We start from the raw sequence: 16,093 nt of genomic DNA, 5'->3' as shown, positions 1-16,093 counted from the left end.
ATGTAACAAAGAGTGTGTTTACAATTTTTTTTCATATTTTTAAATGTTTTTTTTTTCAAGAAAATAAATGTATGTAGAATTATTATTATTTTTTTTTCATAAACTTGTTTTTATTCTTCAAGATTATTCTATTTATTATAAACGTATAATTGAAATAAAACATATAAATAAATAAAGAATCAGAAGCTTACTCCGTGAAAAAAACTTAAATAATAGTTAATAAGTACAGATACTTCAAAGCAATCGACAATTTGTAAAAACCTTATTTGAAAAAATTAATGATATTGAGCTAGTTTTGTCACTGAATCCGTTTTTTCAGCATCCCACCAATCCTTTTTACTAAAAATATCCTATGATTAGACCAAGAGTTGTTACATATTCATTTATTGAATTTTATTAAATTCCACATTAAAAATAATAAACAGTAAAACAAATATTACACTGTTTATTTATTACCCTGTTTTTAATTCATAGTGTTTATTTTTTAGATAGTACGAAAACTCCTTGTTCTTCTAATCCGTGTATGAATGGCGCCGAGTGTAAAAATGTAGACAAATCTTACGAGTGCAAATGTACTACAGGATTCGCTGGAAAAAATTGTGATAAAGATGGTATGAATTCAATTTATTTTACGATAATAAAAATTTTTAAAATGACTTTAATATTGCCTAAACCCAACTAAATATCTATTTGACGTTTTAATTATCTTTGCCCATTCAATTCCACAATAAGCATGCTATACAAAAAATATTTTCATGCAACACCGGATTATTCAGACATTCTATGTTAAAACTGATATTCATTGGTAAAATTCCACATATCTTAAATTGAATGTCAATTTCTCAAAACACTTGATTTAAACTTAACTCTATATTTATATTATCTTTCTCAAATGATAAAGATTATCATCCTTCAATGGTACTTTTTAGTAATATAAGTATCTACTTTCTTATGAAACTATTTTACGTCCGTACTATATTGTAAACAAGAAGTGGAAATAGGTGGTAGAGAGTACGCAATAGTGTTAATCTGAATCGCGGGATTTACTTTAAGCAGCCTTTTCCTGCAATATTTATTTTCATATCAAATACTCAGAACTGAAAAAACGGAACCGTCGAAATACCCTCTCCCCAGTTAATTGACTGAAAATGTGCTAGATAAAGTAACATTGGTCAAGATACTCAAATCATCCAGTTCGAATGCGACTTTAATGAACATTCAGGCTTTCACATCATCAATCTGTAGCACAGAATCACCAAATTTGAAAAAAATTTAAATTTTGAATAAAATAAGATAAATTTCCTTTTAATTAATTAAAGATATAAGCTAGCAAACGTAACTAATATTATCTTAAGAAGATTTGAAAGAAAGAACCGTTTATAATTAAATCTATAACAATATATATTTTTAATCAGAAGATTAAAATTTTTAAATTAAATGATTTCTAAGACGATCGAAATGTAATTTCCGGTCAATTTTCTTCAAATTTCATGATGCTGATACAATCGATTCTGGAGTTAAAAGACAAACACACACTTCTTTGTATTCACTGATGAAGCAATTAAACGGAGGAACAACTTTTTTAAAAAAATAAAATCAAATTAAGTAGTGCCTATACCAGAGATGGGCAAACTTTTTTGGTCGAGGGGCCAAAAATGAAGAAAAAAAATGTTTGGTGGGCCAAGTAAAAGCTTCAGAATATAAGAAAAAAAGGTGATATACAAGTTTTAATTGAAATATTTAGTGAGATGAAGGAAATTGCGATTTCATTTTTAAAAGTTCCTTACATTAAGGTTGGAAGTGAGATGTGCTTATTTTAAGGAACAAGGCTAAATGCTTTGCTGTTAGTCTACTTCTGAAATGATTTTTTCTAAGGTTCATAGTTGAAAACTCTTGCTCACATATACACTATCTAGCCATTAATGACCGGACACCCCTTGAAAGGCAGGTGGACTCGTCCTGGCGGAATAAATACGCAACCTGTGGTGGGGGAAAGACCATTCGCAAGCAGGCAACGGCCATGTGAGCGTTAACAGTGAAAATGAGTGGACGGCGAGAGCTGAATGAGGCGGATAAGGACATGATCATAGGCTCCCACTGATTTGGTCATTCAATACGTGCAATCTCCGACAAGTTTCAGATACATCGGTCAACAGTTGGTGACGTCGTGTTGAAATGGGAACGAGAGGGAGTGATAAAACCGCAGTCCCGACCCGGCAAGCCCAAAATAATGTCCGACAGGGATCGACGATCTCTTCGACGTGTTGTGAAGGCAAACTGACAAATGTTGTTGAACACTGTCGCTACCAGCATCCGGGCTGCATCTGGCAGTGTTGCCAGTACACGTACCATTCGTCGGGAGCTGATTGCGCAAGGATTCCATGGACGAGCAGCAGCACATAAGTCAAACATCTCTCCATCAAACGCCCGCCACCGATTTCAGTGTTGCAGATCACGTCGCCAGTGGACAGTAGAGCAATGGAAAAGCGTCATGTGGAGTGATGAGTCACGCTACATGTTGTGGCACTCTGATGGACGGGTGTGGACCTGGCGAATGCCCGGAGAGCGGTACCTACAGGAGTGCATTGTCACCACTGTGAAGTTCGGCGGTGGACGAATTATGGTGTGGTCCTGTTTCTCATGGTTTGGCCTTGAACCCTTGGTGTTAGTGCGTGGAACCCTGAACGCAGAAGGATATAGAGACATCCTGGACAATTCGGCGCTTCCCACCCTGTGGCAACAGTTCGGTAATGGCCCGTTTGTGTTTCAACACAATAACGCTGCCATTCATAAAGCACATGCCATCACGGACTGGTTTGATGAAATGGGGGTGCAAGAACTTGACTGGCCATCCCAAAGTCCCGATATCAATCCAATTGAGCATCTCTGGGATGAGTTGGAGCGCCGGTTGAGGGCCAGACTATAACGCCCCAAAACCACCACTCAACTCTTCGCCATGTTACAGGAGGAATGGCGGGCAATACCTGCCGCCGTGTACCAACATCTAGTGGATAGCCTTCCTAGAAGGGTTAAAGCTGTGATTCGGGCGCGTAGCGGCCCTACGCCCTACTGACTTGATACTAGCACCTCATGTATCCGAAATGAGAGGTGTCCGGTCATTAATGGCCAGATAGTGTATAAGATTAAGCAAACATGCACTGATTTTCTGAGCATGAAATATTAAATTTCGGAAACTAGCTTTTGGTAATGATTTGTAAAACTTTAGAATATTTAGAAACGACTGCTTCAGTTGATTGTTAGATTGTCCGCTCTTTGGAGCGTAAAATGCGCAGTCTGCCAAATGTGAAGTGCAATTTACCTATATTAGATTCCATAAGTCAGCTCCTCGAGAGAGACAAGCGCTAGTTGGAGCCAATCTACGGCTATTCTATAAAGAACTTTTGCTTTCAACATTTTACCAATTGAAGCTGTCTGAGCTAACTATTTCCATCAATTTATGTTTTGTAGAACAAAAATAGAGAAAGCAAAAACTTCATCAGTACTTTGTTGAAAAAGGAAAAACAGAAATAATTTTAAACATAATCGACAAGAAAATGGATGCATATTGTTTATATTTGCCACTGATCGGCAAATAAAAATTCTATCCGCGGGCCGGATAAAATCTTCCAGAGGGCCACAGTAGGCCCACGGGCCGTAGTTTGCCCATCCCTGGCCTATACGCAAAAAAGGCTCTCCAAGCTTTGCACTGTCACCTCTCTATGTTTTAAAACAGCTTAGCCGAATCTTTGTTTTGTTTTTTTAAATTTCTTTGCTTACTCCTTCGTTAATATAATTGGTTGTCATTGAGACGATGTCACAAGAGGGTAGTTAGTTAAAAGGCTCGAGGCGGATCAATTACATGCTTCCTGTTGTAGGGTCCTCGGGATTCCAAGAAATGTAGTGTCCACGCTATGGAGACAATTCACAGAGATAGGATCATAAGTTCATGGTCTTGGTAAAGGCCGCAATAGGGAAAGAAAGATGGCTGAAAACCATTTTCTAAGATTTTTGCCAAAAAGGAAAAGTCTATAACAGCTACTAAACTGTCACGCAGCTAATATATTGCAACCGAGACATCCATTTCACGGAAAACAGTAGCCCAGAGACTTAATGCTGCTGGCATGCAATCCAGAAGCCCAGTAGTGTATATCCTACCTATAAACCAGCAGTCTACATCCACTAAAAACTTTCACCATAAACCACGAAAAGGATTGTCTAGTTTCATGACTAGAACACCTGTCTTGCACAAAGGGTGATTGGGGAGTGTTTTCCCTTCAGTGATGATGCGTGAATCAGTCTGGTCAGCACCTCGAGATATGTTCTCATCTGGAGAGATACCACTAGTCAATATCGGCCCTCTAACAATATCAGAAAGGACCGCTTATACTCGAGGTGATCGTATGGTTAGAGCAAGCATCGAGGCGGATGTGCATACCGACCTTCCTTAGTTTGATAGAGGGCGTGGTTCTTGCAGCCCATGTGAGACTTTTCATCGGGCCTAATTATATGGGCCAAATTTCATTTCTATGAACGGTAACGCTCGTCCACACAGGGCTCAGTTGGTATATGAATATCTCCAATCGGAGGATATTCAACGGTTGGAGTCGTTTGCAGTGTCCTCTAATCTTAATACTATCTAGTAAGTATGGGATGCCCTTGGACGCTTGATTGCAGCTCGAAAGACAGCTCAAAAGACAACCTATGAACTCAAGGGCGCCTTGATGAAAAAGTAAGTGCGGTTGCCTCAGGGATTGAGAAGGACCTTGGTAAACAGAATGAAACACCGATGCGAGAGTTGTGCAGCTGTTAGAGGTGATGAAACACTTTGCAAGACATGTTTTTTTTCGACTGACAGGATGTCGTTTAGCCCTGTGCTAGTCAAGTAACTAGCTTTCTAATTCAGTAAACAAGTTGTTCCCATCACTGGTTCATCTTCATTTTTAAATTTATTTAACTAAAAGCTATTTGCCAATGAAAGGTTGCCATCAAACAGTTTGATAAGTTGACGACTGGCTTGGCTATATCAACTTATTTTATCAAATATGTTGCTTTAGTTTTTTTTTCTAAAACTATTCGTAATGTACTGTCAGTAACCATGAAATAAGCTGGTGCATTTGGTGGCAGTTGTCGTGGAAGGAGGTAATTCCTTACTCAGCAGAAAACATCGTTTTGTTAACAAAGGAAGCATAGATGGTCAAATACACTATACCAATACCTTTCCATTGCGCCTACAATCCATTGGAGAAACCGGTTTCTATGGGGACCACAAACATAATAATCAACTGAAGCTCATATCGTGCACACACTTGAAAATCTTTTAAATTCAAATCTGGATCATTCGGTCAGCCGAAGAATTTTTAGGGATAAATTACACAAGCCTGCGAAATTGAACTTTTTGAAAAATACAAGAGAAGTTATTGTTGATTTATATGTTATTTGATGTGCTGATTTTGAGAATGACCTTCATTTTCCCCAATCACATCAGGATTTTTTATAAAATCGATATTAATGTTTTTACTAAAATCCTATTTGGAAAGGAATTCTCTAAAATAATTTTGTATGTATTATCCGGTAACTCTTCTCTTCATTCATTTTGATCTATGTAAAATTTAATCTTGTGAAAGAAAGTTGATTTTTGAGCTATCAACTGATATTTTATAGGTTAAAATGAATAAAAAATACTGTTACCAGACAGCAGAAGTCACCTCTGGTCAAGAGAAAATAATGAGTTCTTTGTGTAACATTTTACATCAGTTTCTAGAAGAAAATCACCAACATACCATTTTAATTTGTTCTTATTGAGATAATTTACGTAAAATTGACGATTAACCAAGAATAACAAATATTGTGTAGGTGTATCTGAAAGTTTGAAACAAAAAGCAAAACAAGCAAAAAACAAAAGAGAAAAGTTTCTATTTATGTATATACTCATTTTCCTCGGAAACTTATTTTTGATGATCTCCTTTCATGCTTAATCTCAGGTTTATCCCGAGCTATCATCCAACAGTAGTCAGTGAACATGTTCTTGTCCCATCTTCCTTGATATTTATGCTAAATATCTCTGATATCTTGATGGAACCTGTCCCCTTGTTCTTCGCTAACTGCTCCTAAATTTTCAGGGAAAAAGTTCACATGTGAGTGAAGGAAATGCATTTTTACACTCATGGAGCAACCCAACGTTTTAAATTTGTCCAGCATTTTCATTACAATTTCCTTATAATCATGATCCTTGTAGTTACCCAGAAATTTATTGACGACATCTTTAAAAGCAACCCAAACTTCATTTTCCATTTCTGTCATGTTAGTCTTAAATTCTTTATCCTTCATGATATCTGGACTAACAAATATTCCTTCTTTCAACTTAGCTTGGGAAAAACCTGGAAACTTTTTGCACAGGTATTTGAAACAATTGCTATCTTTTGGAACAGCCTTGACAGACTGCTTTATTACACCTAATTTTATATGTAGCGGAAGCAACAATATTTTTTTCGGACCAACTAAGCTGTTTCGAATAACGTTCTTGGTGCCTGGGTCAAGATTTTGTCTTTTCGGCCATTCTTTCTTGACGTAATGTTGAGTCTTGTCACGGCTGTCCCACTAACAAAATGAAACATGGGTACTTTATAAATCCCTCTTCTTAACCAAGAAGCATGGAGATAACTTTCAAATCACCGCAAGTGCTCAAACTGGGGTCGATATATTCGATTTTGTTCAGGACGAGAGCCAGGTTTAGTCTTTGATTTTTTCGGTTATACCCACGAACACGGCAGGAACAAAAATAACAATCATCAAAGTGGTTTTGGGGCTCTCTCCACGTCATAGGAATTCCAAATCGTAAAGCAGCCTTCTTTCCTTGATGTCATAAGCGTAGATCATTGAGACACTGCACACAAACTTTATGAGGTGCCCAAAATTTGTCCTGATCTCCGAGTTTCAAGTCGAAATAAGCGAGATAAAGTTGTCTTACATAGTCTGTAATGCTCCTCATATGATTTTTAACTACACTATATTCACTGCATGTATAACAAAAGTCATCTGGGAAATTTTCAAAATGTCTTGAACTCAAAGCCATGTTTCACGAAACGCACAGAAAAAAGCAAACTTTAAAATGTCTCCCTATAACGCTTGCTAGTGCTTCTGAGAGGTCAGCGGACATAGATAAGGATTCTCCCGACGCTATTGGTATAGAGAAATTGTTACAGAGAGAGGAACGGTGACAGGAAGTAGTGATAGAGGGGTACTTTTGTAGATTTGACCAAAGTAGAATGCTGGTCCATCAAAAAAGGAAGAAATTCAAAAATGAAAATTTTTTTATGGTAAATGTTCATAAAAATTCCAATAAAATTGAATTTTTCTAAAAAACGTGATGTGATGGACATTTTTCATCATTATTTTCCATTTCAGCACAAAAAAATACATTAAGTTCAGCTATCAGACCCCTCGTATTTTTTTCATCGCAGACCTGTGTTATTAAAACGTGTAATATGTATACGTTATTTCAACTGAATTGAGTGAACACTATAACACGCTTATAATAAACGACCTTGTCTTTAAAAAACAAATTTAAAGATTTAAAGATAGACTGAGGCTAGTTTATGTTTCAACTATTCCACTTTTTATAGATACATTGAAAAAAGAAATTTTAGAAGCTAAATCTGAGTAAGGTTAATGATAAAAGGCTGAGTAAGGTTAATGATATCATTTTGAAATTTGAAATTGACTGGCGTAGTAGCTTCTTCCATTTAATTAAAAAATAAACAGCGTAATATTATCCAAGAGAATTTCTGTTACAATAAAATTATTTGTATAAAAATTTTTCAATTGAACAAAAAAACTTAAAGTTTTATCATTTAAAAAACTAAGTCTATAATTTGGTATAAAAAAACACCTTATGTATGATGTGTTTTGTTACAATTAAGAGCACGGCATTAAATTTTAAAGTTAATAGTAAGGTTTGAGTGAAAAGTTAAAGTTATTAATCACGTGAGTATTACAAGTGCTCCTTGAAAAGAAATTCCATCTAAAGTTAACGAGAGCTCATTTCATTAATAAACGAATCCATCATCTTTCTCTCTTATAATTTTTCCTCATTATTTGTTTGCTCATTCTTGTTTCGATATAATTGCTTCTCATTATATTTATAAGTAAAATTTCAGAATGTGTACGCTCTTTAGTTGCTTGGAGAAATTTGAGAGATTGCAGAGTCAATTTTTTCACTATTGAACTATTTTTACAAATGAATTTGATAATTAGTAAAACACCCCTTTTGGGTAGTGTAATTACATTAAATGGCAGTTAAAACTCATTTCTGCCGTGGAAAGTGATCAGGTTCTAACTTGAGCATAATTAACTTTCAAAATTGAAACGCGAGCTGATGTGTAAATCAAATTGGGATCTTCTTCCCAATTACTCAAGATCTAAATATTTCAAATCAGTTTCTCTGGAGATTTAAAAATGAAACGTGTAGTGCGTCAAACTGAATTAATTTATAATATAATATTAAACTCGATATGTATGCACAAACGGTATATATATATATATATATATATATATATNTACTTTTAACTTTGCAATGGGTATATATTACATATATATGTCATATATATGTCATATATATATATATATATATATATATGTCATTTAACACCAAGACCATTAATTATTTTGATTCCTAGATATTATTCATTGTTGACAGTTAAAAGAAAAATGCATGATAGAATATTTAAAGATGTACATTCCGGAAAAATATTGAAATGAAATTTTTAATAGTAGTGTGCAATGCTTATAAAACTTTATCTTTGCTTACTAAAAAGGTTTACTTATTATTAAAATTCTTATTAGCAATTTTAAAAATTTACAACATTTCAAACAAGTATTTATGTCTGGAATTAAAAATGTTAATCATGTTTAAAAACCTTATAAATCGTTGTCTTCTCTTAATCAATAACTGTTTCATGATTTAGCTGCTTAAAATATGCCTGTCACGTATACCGTTCATTTGTTTTCTTTAACGTGAAAGAATTAGTAAAATGACAGAGAAAAAATGACATTTATTTCGAGTAGTTTTCAATCAAAACTAAAAAAGTTTCATGCATAAAAGAAGAAAAAATTTTCTCAAACTTTTAGTACAATTGATTAATAAAAATGTTTCATTATTTTATTACATGCGATTATTCGTCTTAAGTTTTAAAACCAGAAGTTAAAATTAGAGAGGTGGAAAAATTAAGTAATAAAAACAAGCATACATTTATTTTATCATAAATTAAATTTATTTATCAAGCATTTCTTATTTAGATTTCTTATTTGTCATATATGAGTTCCATATTAACGAACCCACTGGTTTGGATTTATTTATAGAGAATGATCTATGCTTAAAATGCTATGCTTTCTAAAATAATTTTTATTACGAACTGTTATTTTACCCAACTGATTTCGATTTCGTTAATAAATAACATTTCCTTTTTGATTACATTATTGATACATTAATTTTACAGCATAAAATTTTAATTTTTTTAAGTTTCATATTAACACAATCTAAGCAAAACATCATAAGACATATCTTATAGGGGATTTTATAAAATTACAATCTGATCTAGGGGATATTCTGTTTACATATCTCTGAGCATGCGCAAAACGTTAATACACAGGCTGACGTCATTTGCAGGTATCTACTTAAACTTCTTTAAATAAGATGAATGAAAATTTTGTTACTTGCTAGTTTTTATGGAATTGCTTTTGTTCAAATACAGTGAATTTTTTCTTCTATCTTGTTATATTCGATATTTTTATGTAACTTTTTTTTCTCTAGATTTCATTAAGTCAGATATTTTTGTTTTCAGACATATGTTATAAGAATCAAGGAATCTGTAGAAATGGTGGAACTTGCGACACAACAGTGAGCGGAGGATACAAATGTACTTGTCCTCCGGGTTTCTCAGACTCAAAATGTCGGAAAGGTGAAAATTAATTTTATAACTTTCTATTTTCAAGAACACTGAAACAGGGTGTCCTGCTAACTGTCTCTCTCTCTTTATATATATACATATATATATATTTTTTNTATATATATATATATATATATATATATATAATATCAGGGAATTACAAGCAATAAGAATTGGTTTATTTTAAGCAAAAATTATCTTTTTGGCAACAGCGTTCTCAAAATAGACAGTAATTAATTACGAATCCCAATACTGTATAAAGTTACGACACTATAGGTCTTTGAACCATAAAATGCATATATTTACAATTGAAAATTTAATCTCAGTCCATAATTTATTAAAGTGAGTCAATGATTGTACTTTAATTACTACGGTAAAAGTGTGACTTATCAGAATTTTTGTCTCATAACATGTTTCGGTAAAAATGGATTTTACAGTAAAAAGTACCGGCAGGCTGAGTACCGGTACAACCAGAAAATGTCTGAGGAAGAATTATCAGAAAAACAGGCAGCTGCTTATAGGCATATAGGCTTACTTCCGTTGAAATACGATAAATAATATTTCAAAATGATGTCCTTTTGATTAAGACCTGGGCTTATTTCTTTTTTTTTCCTCTGCCTCCAACTTTAAATTTTTAGTTTGCTTTCTTTTATTCTTACATCTATTCAGGACATAAAAATGTGAACAAAATTGCAGAGTTTGTGCATGAATGATAGTCCGAAAGCATGTTCATTTCATTAAAACTTTTCTGTTATACCTGAGCAAATGCGTTCGGTTTTTTAATATAAGACTATAAATGAACTTCTTTGTATAAAACTTTTACGATGATTTATGAAATTTTTCAGTGGACTAACTATTCAGCGAATGAAAAAAAATAGTTTCATTTACTAGATTTTTGCTATCAAAATATGCTTTTAAAGCATAAATGTGACGCGCTGGGCATTTGCATTTTTTTAAAATCTCGAATCATATTTTAGCTATTAATATGAGCATAGAACGTATTTATTTCGGTTTGAGTTAAATCTGTAAGAGTTGTTTATATTATGATAATAACTATTAGATTAATGATCATTTGTTTATTTATTAACTATTTGATTTAATGGATAAGTACATTATCTGATAAAAAATTTCAAGACTTTGCCAATTATCTGAACTAAATTTAATAAAATTAGTGAGTATAATTAACTTAATGTGCTCATGCTTTTAGAAGTAATCTATTTTATAATTAAATCTCAAATTAAAAGCCTAAAATACCTGATTTTTAAACAACAAGACAATAAAATTTTATGCAACATAAAATATTTTATTATGAAAATGCAAATTATTAGCATGGACTTTCACAGATTCCTTTTTACTCATGATCATGTTGAACAACATTGATACATAATCTGTAGTTGCGTCTAAGGTCTCCAACGCTTGCACGATTGCAATCTTTTTCCAGGGAAAGATAAAGCATATCACTCACGTAAACTTGAATCAATAGCCCCTCTCTTCCAAATCTACTGATATTCTCTAATTTTTGCATACGTGCATTTCATCTCTACACTGTGGAAAAGTTTTAATCAACTCATCAGCAATGCTTCCTTTAATTAAGGCTTATGATTGAGAGAAAAATGTATTATAATTATCCAAATCGAGAGTTAAGTCATTTTTTAAAGTAGTTCCCAAGCACATACGCAGTTTCTGATAGCCCCATTAAAAACGGGAAGTTGAATTTTACGATAAGGCAGCAACGTGTTTTTCGACAAAGCATTCTCACCAAATACATAATCTTTTATCTCAAAACTTGTAAATTTTATAAGCTAAGGGACACCAACGATCAATAAATGTTTCCGATTTATCAAATTCTGTCGCGCATGTTGCTTCATAAACTTCCCTAGCATTAAGATAGCCTCTGTATTTCATTTTAGTGTCTATCAATAAATTTGCTTCATGTTCAGTAAGTGTAATTAACTTGCCATCACAGTTTCAAATAGGCCCTTCTTTACCAAAATGATTGCAAGTCATCGAAAATTATCTTCGATATTGTGTTCTAGTTTAGACTACAAGTATAGACAATCAATGACGAATAGGCGACAAATAACTAAAAAATACAATTTCGTGAAAATAACTCAATGAAGTGGCATATTTGTTTAAATAATGCTTCTCAAGTAAAGTACAATAGGAAATTACTCATTTTGCACATTAAACTTAAAAAATTACTAGACTCAGTTGTATAATAACCTGCTCTCAACATTGAAGCTTTAATACACAAAAAATAATTCATACTATAGTAACTAAAAAATGAACTAAGTGGGTCATTTAAACATACAAATAATAAAATTAAACATACAAATCCTTATCAAAGTCAAAGACGTGATGGTAGACATATTTTCTTCTTACAGGAGGATTCACAATTTTTTTTAAAACTCGAAATAATGTTCAACTGCCAATTGAGTTTGAGAAAGTTTCTGTGGAACCTCTATTTATATGAGCATTATAGGTGTCGCAACAGCTACTTAATTTACATGAATGTGTTGAAAATTTAATAATTTATAAATCACAACATGCTTTATTTTATATTAAAATTTCCCCTGATTGACGTGCCATTTCTCTGGTGTAGCATCCTTATTGGCTAATAGTTACAATGGGATATTTACTTGAAAAAGTGGCATTTATACTTACTGCACTTTTAGAATTTATTTTGTAACGAAGGGTTATGATAATTTTTCAAAAGCATCATTTTAAGTTTTTTTGAAGGAAATAAGTGTTTTACAGCATAATTATTAAAACAAGTAATCCAATTTGAATGAGTAAAAGTTCACTTTTGATAGAGAAAATTTTCGGAGCAATGACAAAGATTGTTAAAATATTGTGCGTATTATTTGTTTCCAAATGTTAAAGTAAAAAAAAATACGTTTTCCCCTGTTCCTTTCTCCTCGATAAAATAAATTTTCAATGTAATTACAAAGCATGTCAAAAAGGCATAGTATATTTTTGTGTGTTGTTTAAAATTACGGTTTTTAAAAATACATATAATACTGTACCTACATTTTGTATATATTTTTTTCAATTCGTCAGAAAAATGTTGCCTCTCTCACAGTTAACTAATCACTGAAGCTCTTCACTATAAATATTTTTAAATTATCCCCTAGAATGTTACGCGGTGAAAGAAATAGGAGTGGAAGGTTCAAATAATTCCTCATCCTACCCATGTGGGTGAAATATGGTAAATTCTTAGACTAAAAGAGAAACAATTTTGTATCCGGTTAAAATCGAAGCTAAAAATACATTATAATTAATTTATAATTTGATAAAAAAAACATAATGAGGTTATCAGTAATAACTAGGTTTGGTCACAATACTATATATTAAGAATTTGTCACCTTTGTCCCTGTTACTAATTCACCCTTTAAAATATATTTTAGTGCGTGGGTTAAATTATCTGAAACAATAACTTTAAAAAAATATTTATCGAGTATAACGTATTATAACTAACGAGTCTATTTTTTATTACCTTATTGATTGCTATGTGTATTATATAATATAGTATTATAGTGTATTATATAATATAATATAATCGATTGCTTCAAATATGCAAAGAACCTAACCAAACTTTGTTTAAAGATAGACAATGCTATGCAGATTATATATGATAAAACTAACAATTTCAAAAAAAGTATTTTTAAAAAAACAATTCATACACTTGAGAGTTCAAGAATCACATATAAACTTATTTATTTTCCCCTTGAAATATAGGATGCGAAGAAATAGAAGGTAGCAAGATATGTGCAGCAAAAGGAAAACACTGGACATGCGTTAATAAGGAACAAGATAAATCTAACTACAGTTGCATCTGTGAACCTGGATATAAATTAGAAAGTAGCAACTGCATAGGTAACAGCATATATTTAATATTAAATAAAAAAATATTGTTCCTAAATTTTGAATTAATATATTATATTAATTCTTAAATTTCACTCTCTTGTCAGCACTTAACCGTCATTTTATTGTAAATTTCCTTCTACATGATTCTCATGGTCTCAAAAGAAAAAGATTTTTAAAATTCATTATAACAAATAGCGAAAAAAATTAAATCACGAAAAGCACAAATAAAAAATTATATTTACACATTGACTAAGATGCAATGACAATATGACAATTTAGTATTATACCGTATGACAGATAATTCTGACGCGGGAGCGCAAGTCTAACAAAAATTAACTAAAGATACGAATATAAAAAATGCATTAGAACTCAACAGGTTTTAAATGTTCCATCATTAGTAAGATATTAACTCTGACGTATTACAGTATATTCTCGTGAAATGAAAATGACAGCAAAACATTGATAAATTGATTTCTAGTTATTCTCATAATAATCAACAGTTTTATTCTGTTCTCTGTGATGTTATACTGTATGTTTCTTCTACTTTACAGGCTAAAATTTATGAATTAAAGGGTATCTGATGTACAAAACAGTAATTTAAAGCTCTTCAAAGAGCACAAGAATGTACGCGCAACGCACAATTAGAGTGACGAAAGATACATAATGCAAAATCATAAACGTTGTAAAATAAGAGAGAGCCATTTATAAGTTTCGCATAGTACAGCATAATTCTTCATCATCTTGTCTGACGTTTATTTTGATTGTTGTAATTGACAGTACTTGGCTTCTACATTGTGATGTCGTCTACAAACGTATTCACGTGAATACTATTTAGAATTATCGAAGTCTTTTTCTTTTCTACCTATAGAGTAAGTGACTTGTTTCCATTTTTTAGTACAAAAGTTAAATATCATGACGAAGTGACTCTCAAAATATGCGGAAGATTTACCGTGTTCAGATGTACCATCAGATTTATCTAAGAATTTCTTTGAACGAAAAAAATTCGTCTGCAAGGTTAACTGATATAAAAAAAATAATCAGTAGTCTCGCTGAAATTAGAGTTTAGGTGTAGTCCCACACATGGAGCACATTATTTTCGAGGAAAAGTCATTCAGTTGGGGCAGTTTTCAACTTACACAAATAAAGATAACAGTTCGAAAATAACGTTTATTTTAACGTAATGCACATAATGAAGTTAATGTTACGATTATTGTTCTTCATAGATAAATTGTGTTTTGATTTATATGTAATGGCTATTTACCAGCAGATAATTTTTGGTCAATATAATATAACAATACGGTTTCTTTCAGATGCAATAACAAATTTGTAATTCAATAAGAGTGTAACTAAGCTCCTCCAAATCGAAGATAAAATATACTATAACAGACACTTAAGCGTAAAATTATTTTCAATATGGAGGACCATAATCTTGGTTATACAAATCAATCCTTTTCAGAGGGTTTGAAGTTCTTCCAAATCAAAAACGAGCTTAAAATTTTAAAAATAAAACGCTTTTCCTAAGAGCTTCAAAATGACACATTTAAGCAGTTTAAGGTATTTCCGTGATTATTTACTGGAATAATCAACAAAAACACATGAAATTTTGATGCAGTATGCTTAGAAACAAATTAAAATGAGAAAGTGAAAAAATATTAGTTTCAAAGCTGAAATGTATCTAAAGTATATGCAAAAAGACAAAATTATCAATAAGGTGCTTTTATTCTTAAAATTAATTTACACCTATTCCAAATGATACAATTTAAATTATTTTATCATATTTCAGTTAAAACTGGATGCGAGGACTACGGAGGGAAAGAGGCGTGTAAAAAGAAAGGAGAATTCTTTACTTGCAATAATGACGAACTAAATGCCTCCAATTACACGTGCGACTGCCTCCCTGGGTACAAAATGGAGAAAGAAAAATGCATTGGTAAGTTTCACTGTTTCTTAACGACATTAATATTTTTAGTAGTAGGGAGAAAAGAGTAACTTTATTAATACAGGAAAGAAAAAAATGTCAATTCATATTTCTTACAAAAAATGTTTACAACTATTTCCCATATCACAAATAAAATTTTTTATTGTATTTCAGTTAAAACTGGATGCGAGGACAACGGAGGGAAAGAGGCGTGTCAAAAGAAAGGAGAATTCTTTACTTGCAATAATGACAAACTAGATGCCTCCAAATACTCGTGCGACTGTCTCCCTGGGTACAAAATGGAGAAAGAAAAATGCATTGGTAAGTTTTACTGTTTCTTAACGACATTAATATTTTTAGTAGT

The 16,093-nt window shown here is 32.2% G+C and overlaps 1 protein-coding gene across 16 annotated transcripts in view; it reads left to right on the top strand.

Moving 5' to 3' along the window:
• The first annotated feature begins 492 nt into the window (after positions 1-492).
• The window catches only part of LOC107447641 (neurogenic locus Notch protein-like), an 80,790-nt gene continuing 65,189 nt past the window's right edge, over positions 493-16,093 (top strand). For all 16 annotated transcript variants that reach the window (XM_071184797.1, XM_071184798.1, XM_071184800.1 and 13 more), the window contains exons 1-5: positions 493-611; positions 9,840-9,956; positions 13,683-13,820; positions 15,595-15,741; positions 15,904-16,050. In XM_071184797.1, coding sequence (XP_071040898.1) covers positions 524-611; positions 9,840-9,956; positions 13,683-13,820; positions 15,595-15,741; positions 15,904-16,050 — 637 coding nt within the window. In that variant the 5' untranslated portion in view covers positions 493-523. The remainder of the gene's footprint in view (positions 612-9,839; positions 9,957-13,682; positions 13,821-15,594; positions 15,742-15,903; positions 16,051-16,093) is intronic.

The sequence above is a fragment of the Parasteatoda tepidariorum genome, chromosome 9, assembly GCF_043381705.1.
Source record: "Parasteatoda tepidariorum isolate YZ-2023 chromosome 9, CAS_Ptep_4.0, whole genome shotgun sequence".
In the NCBI taxonomy this organism is placed as follows: Eukaryota; Metazoa; Arthropoda; class Arachnida; order Araneae; family Theridiidae; genus Parasteatoda; species Parasteatoda tepidariorum.
The sequence above is the reverse complement of the archived record's forward strand: the minus strand, read 5'-3'. Positions and strand labels throughout refer to the sequence as shown.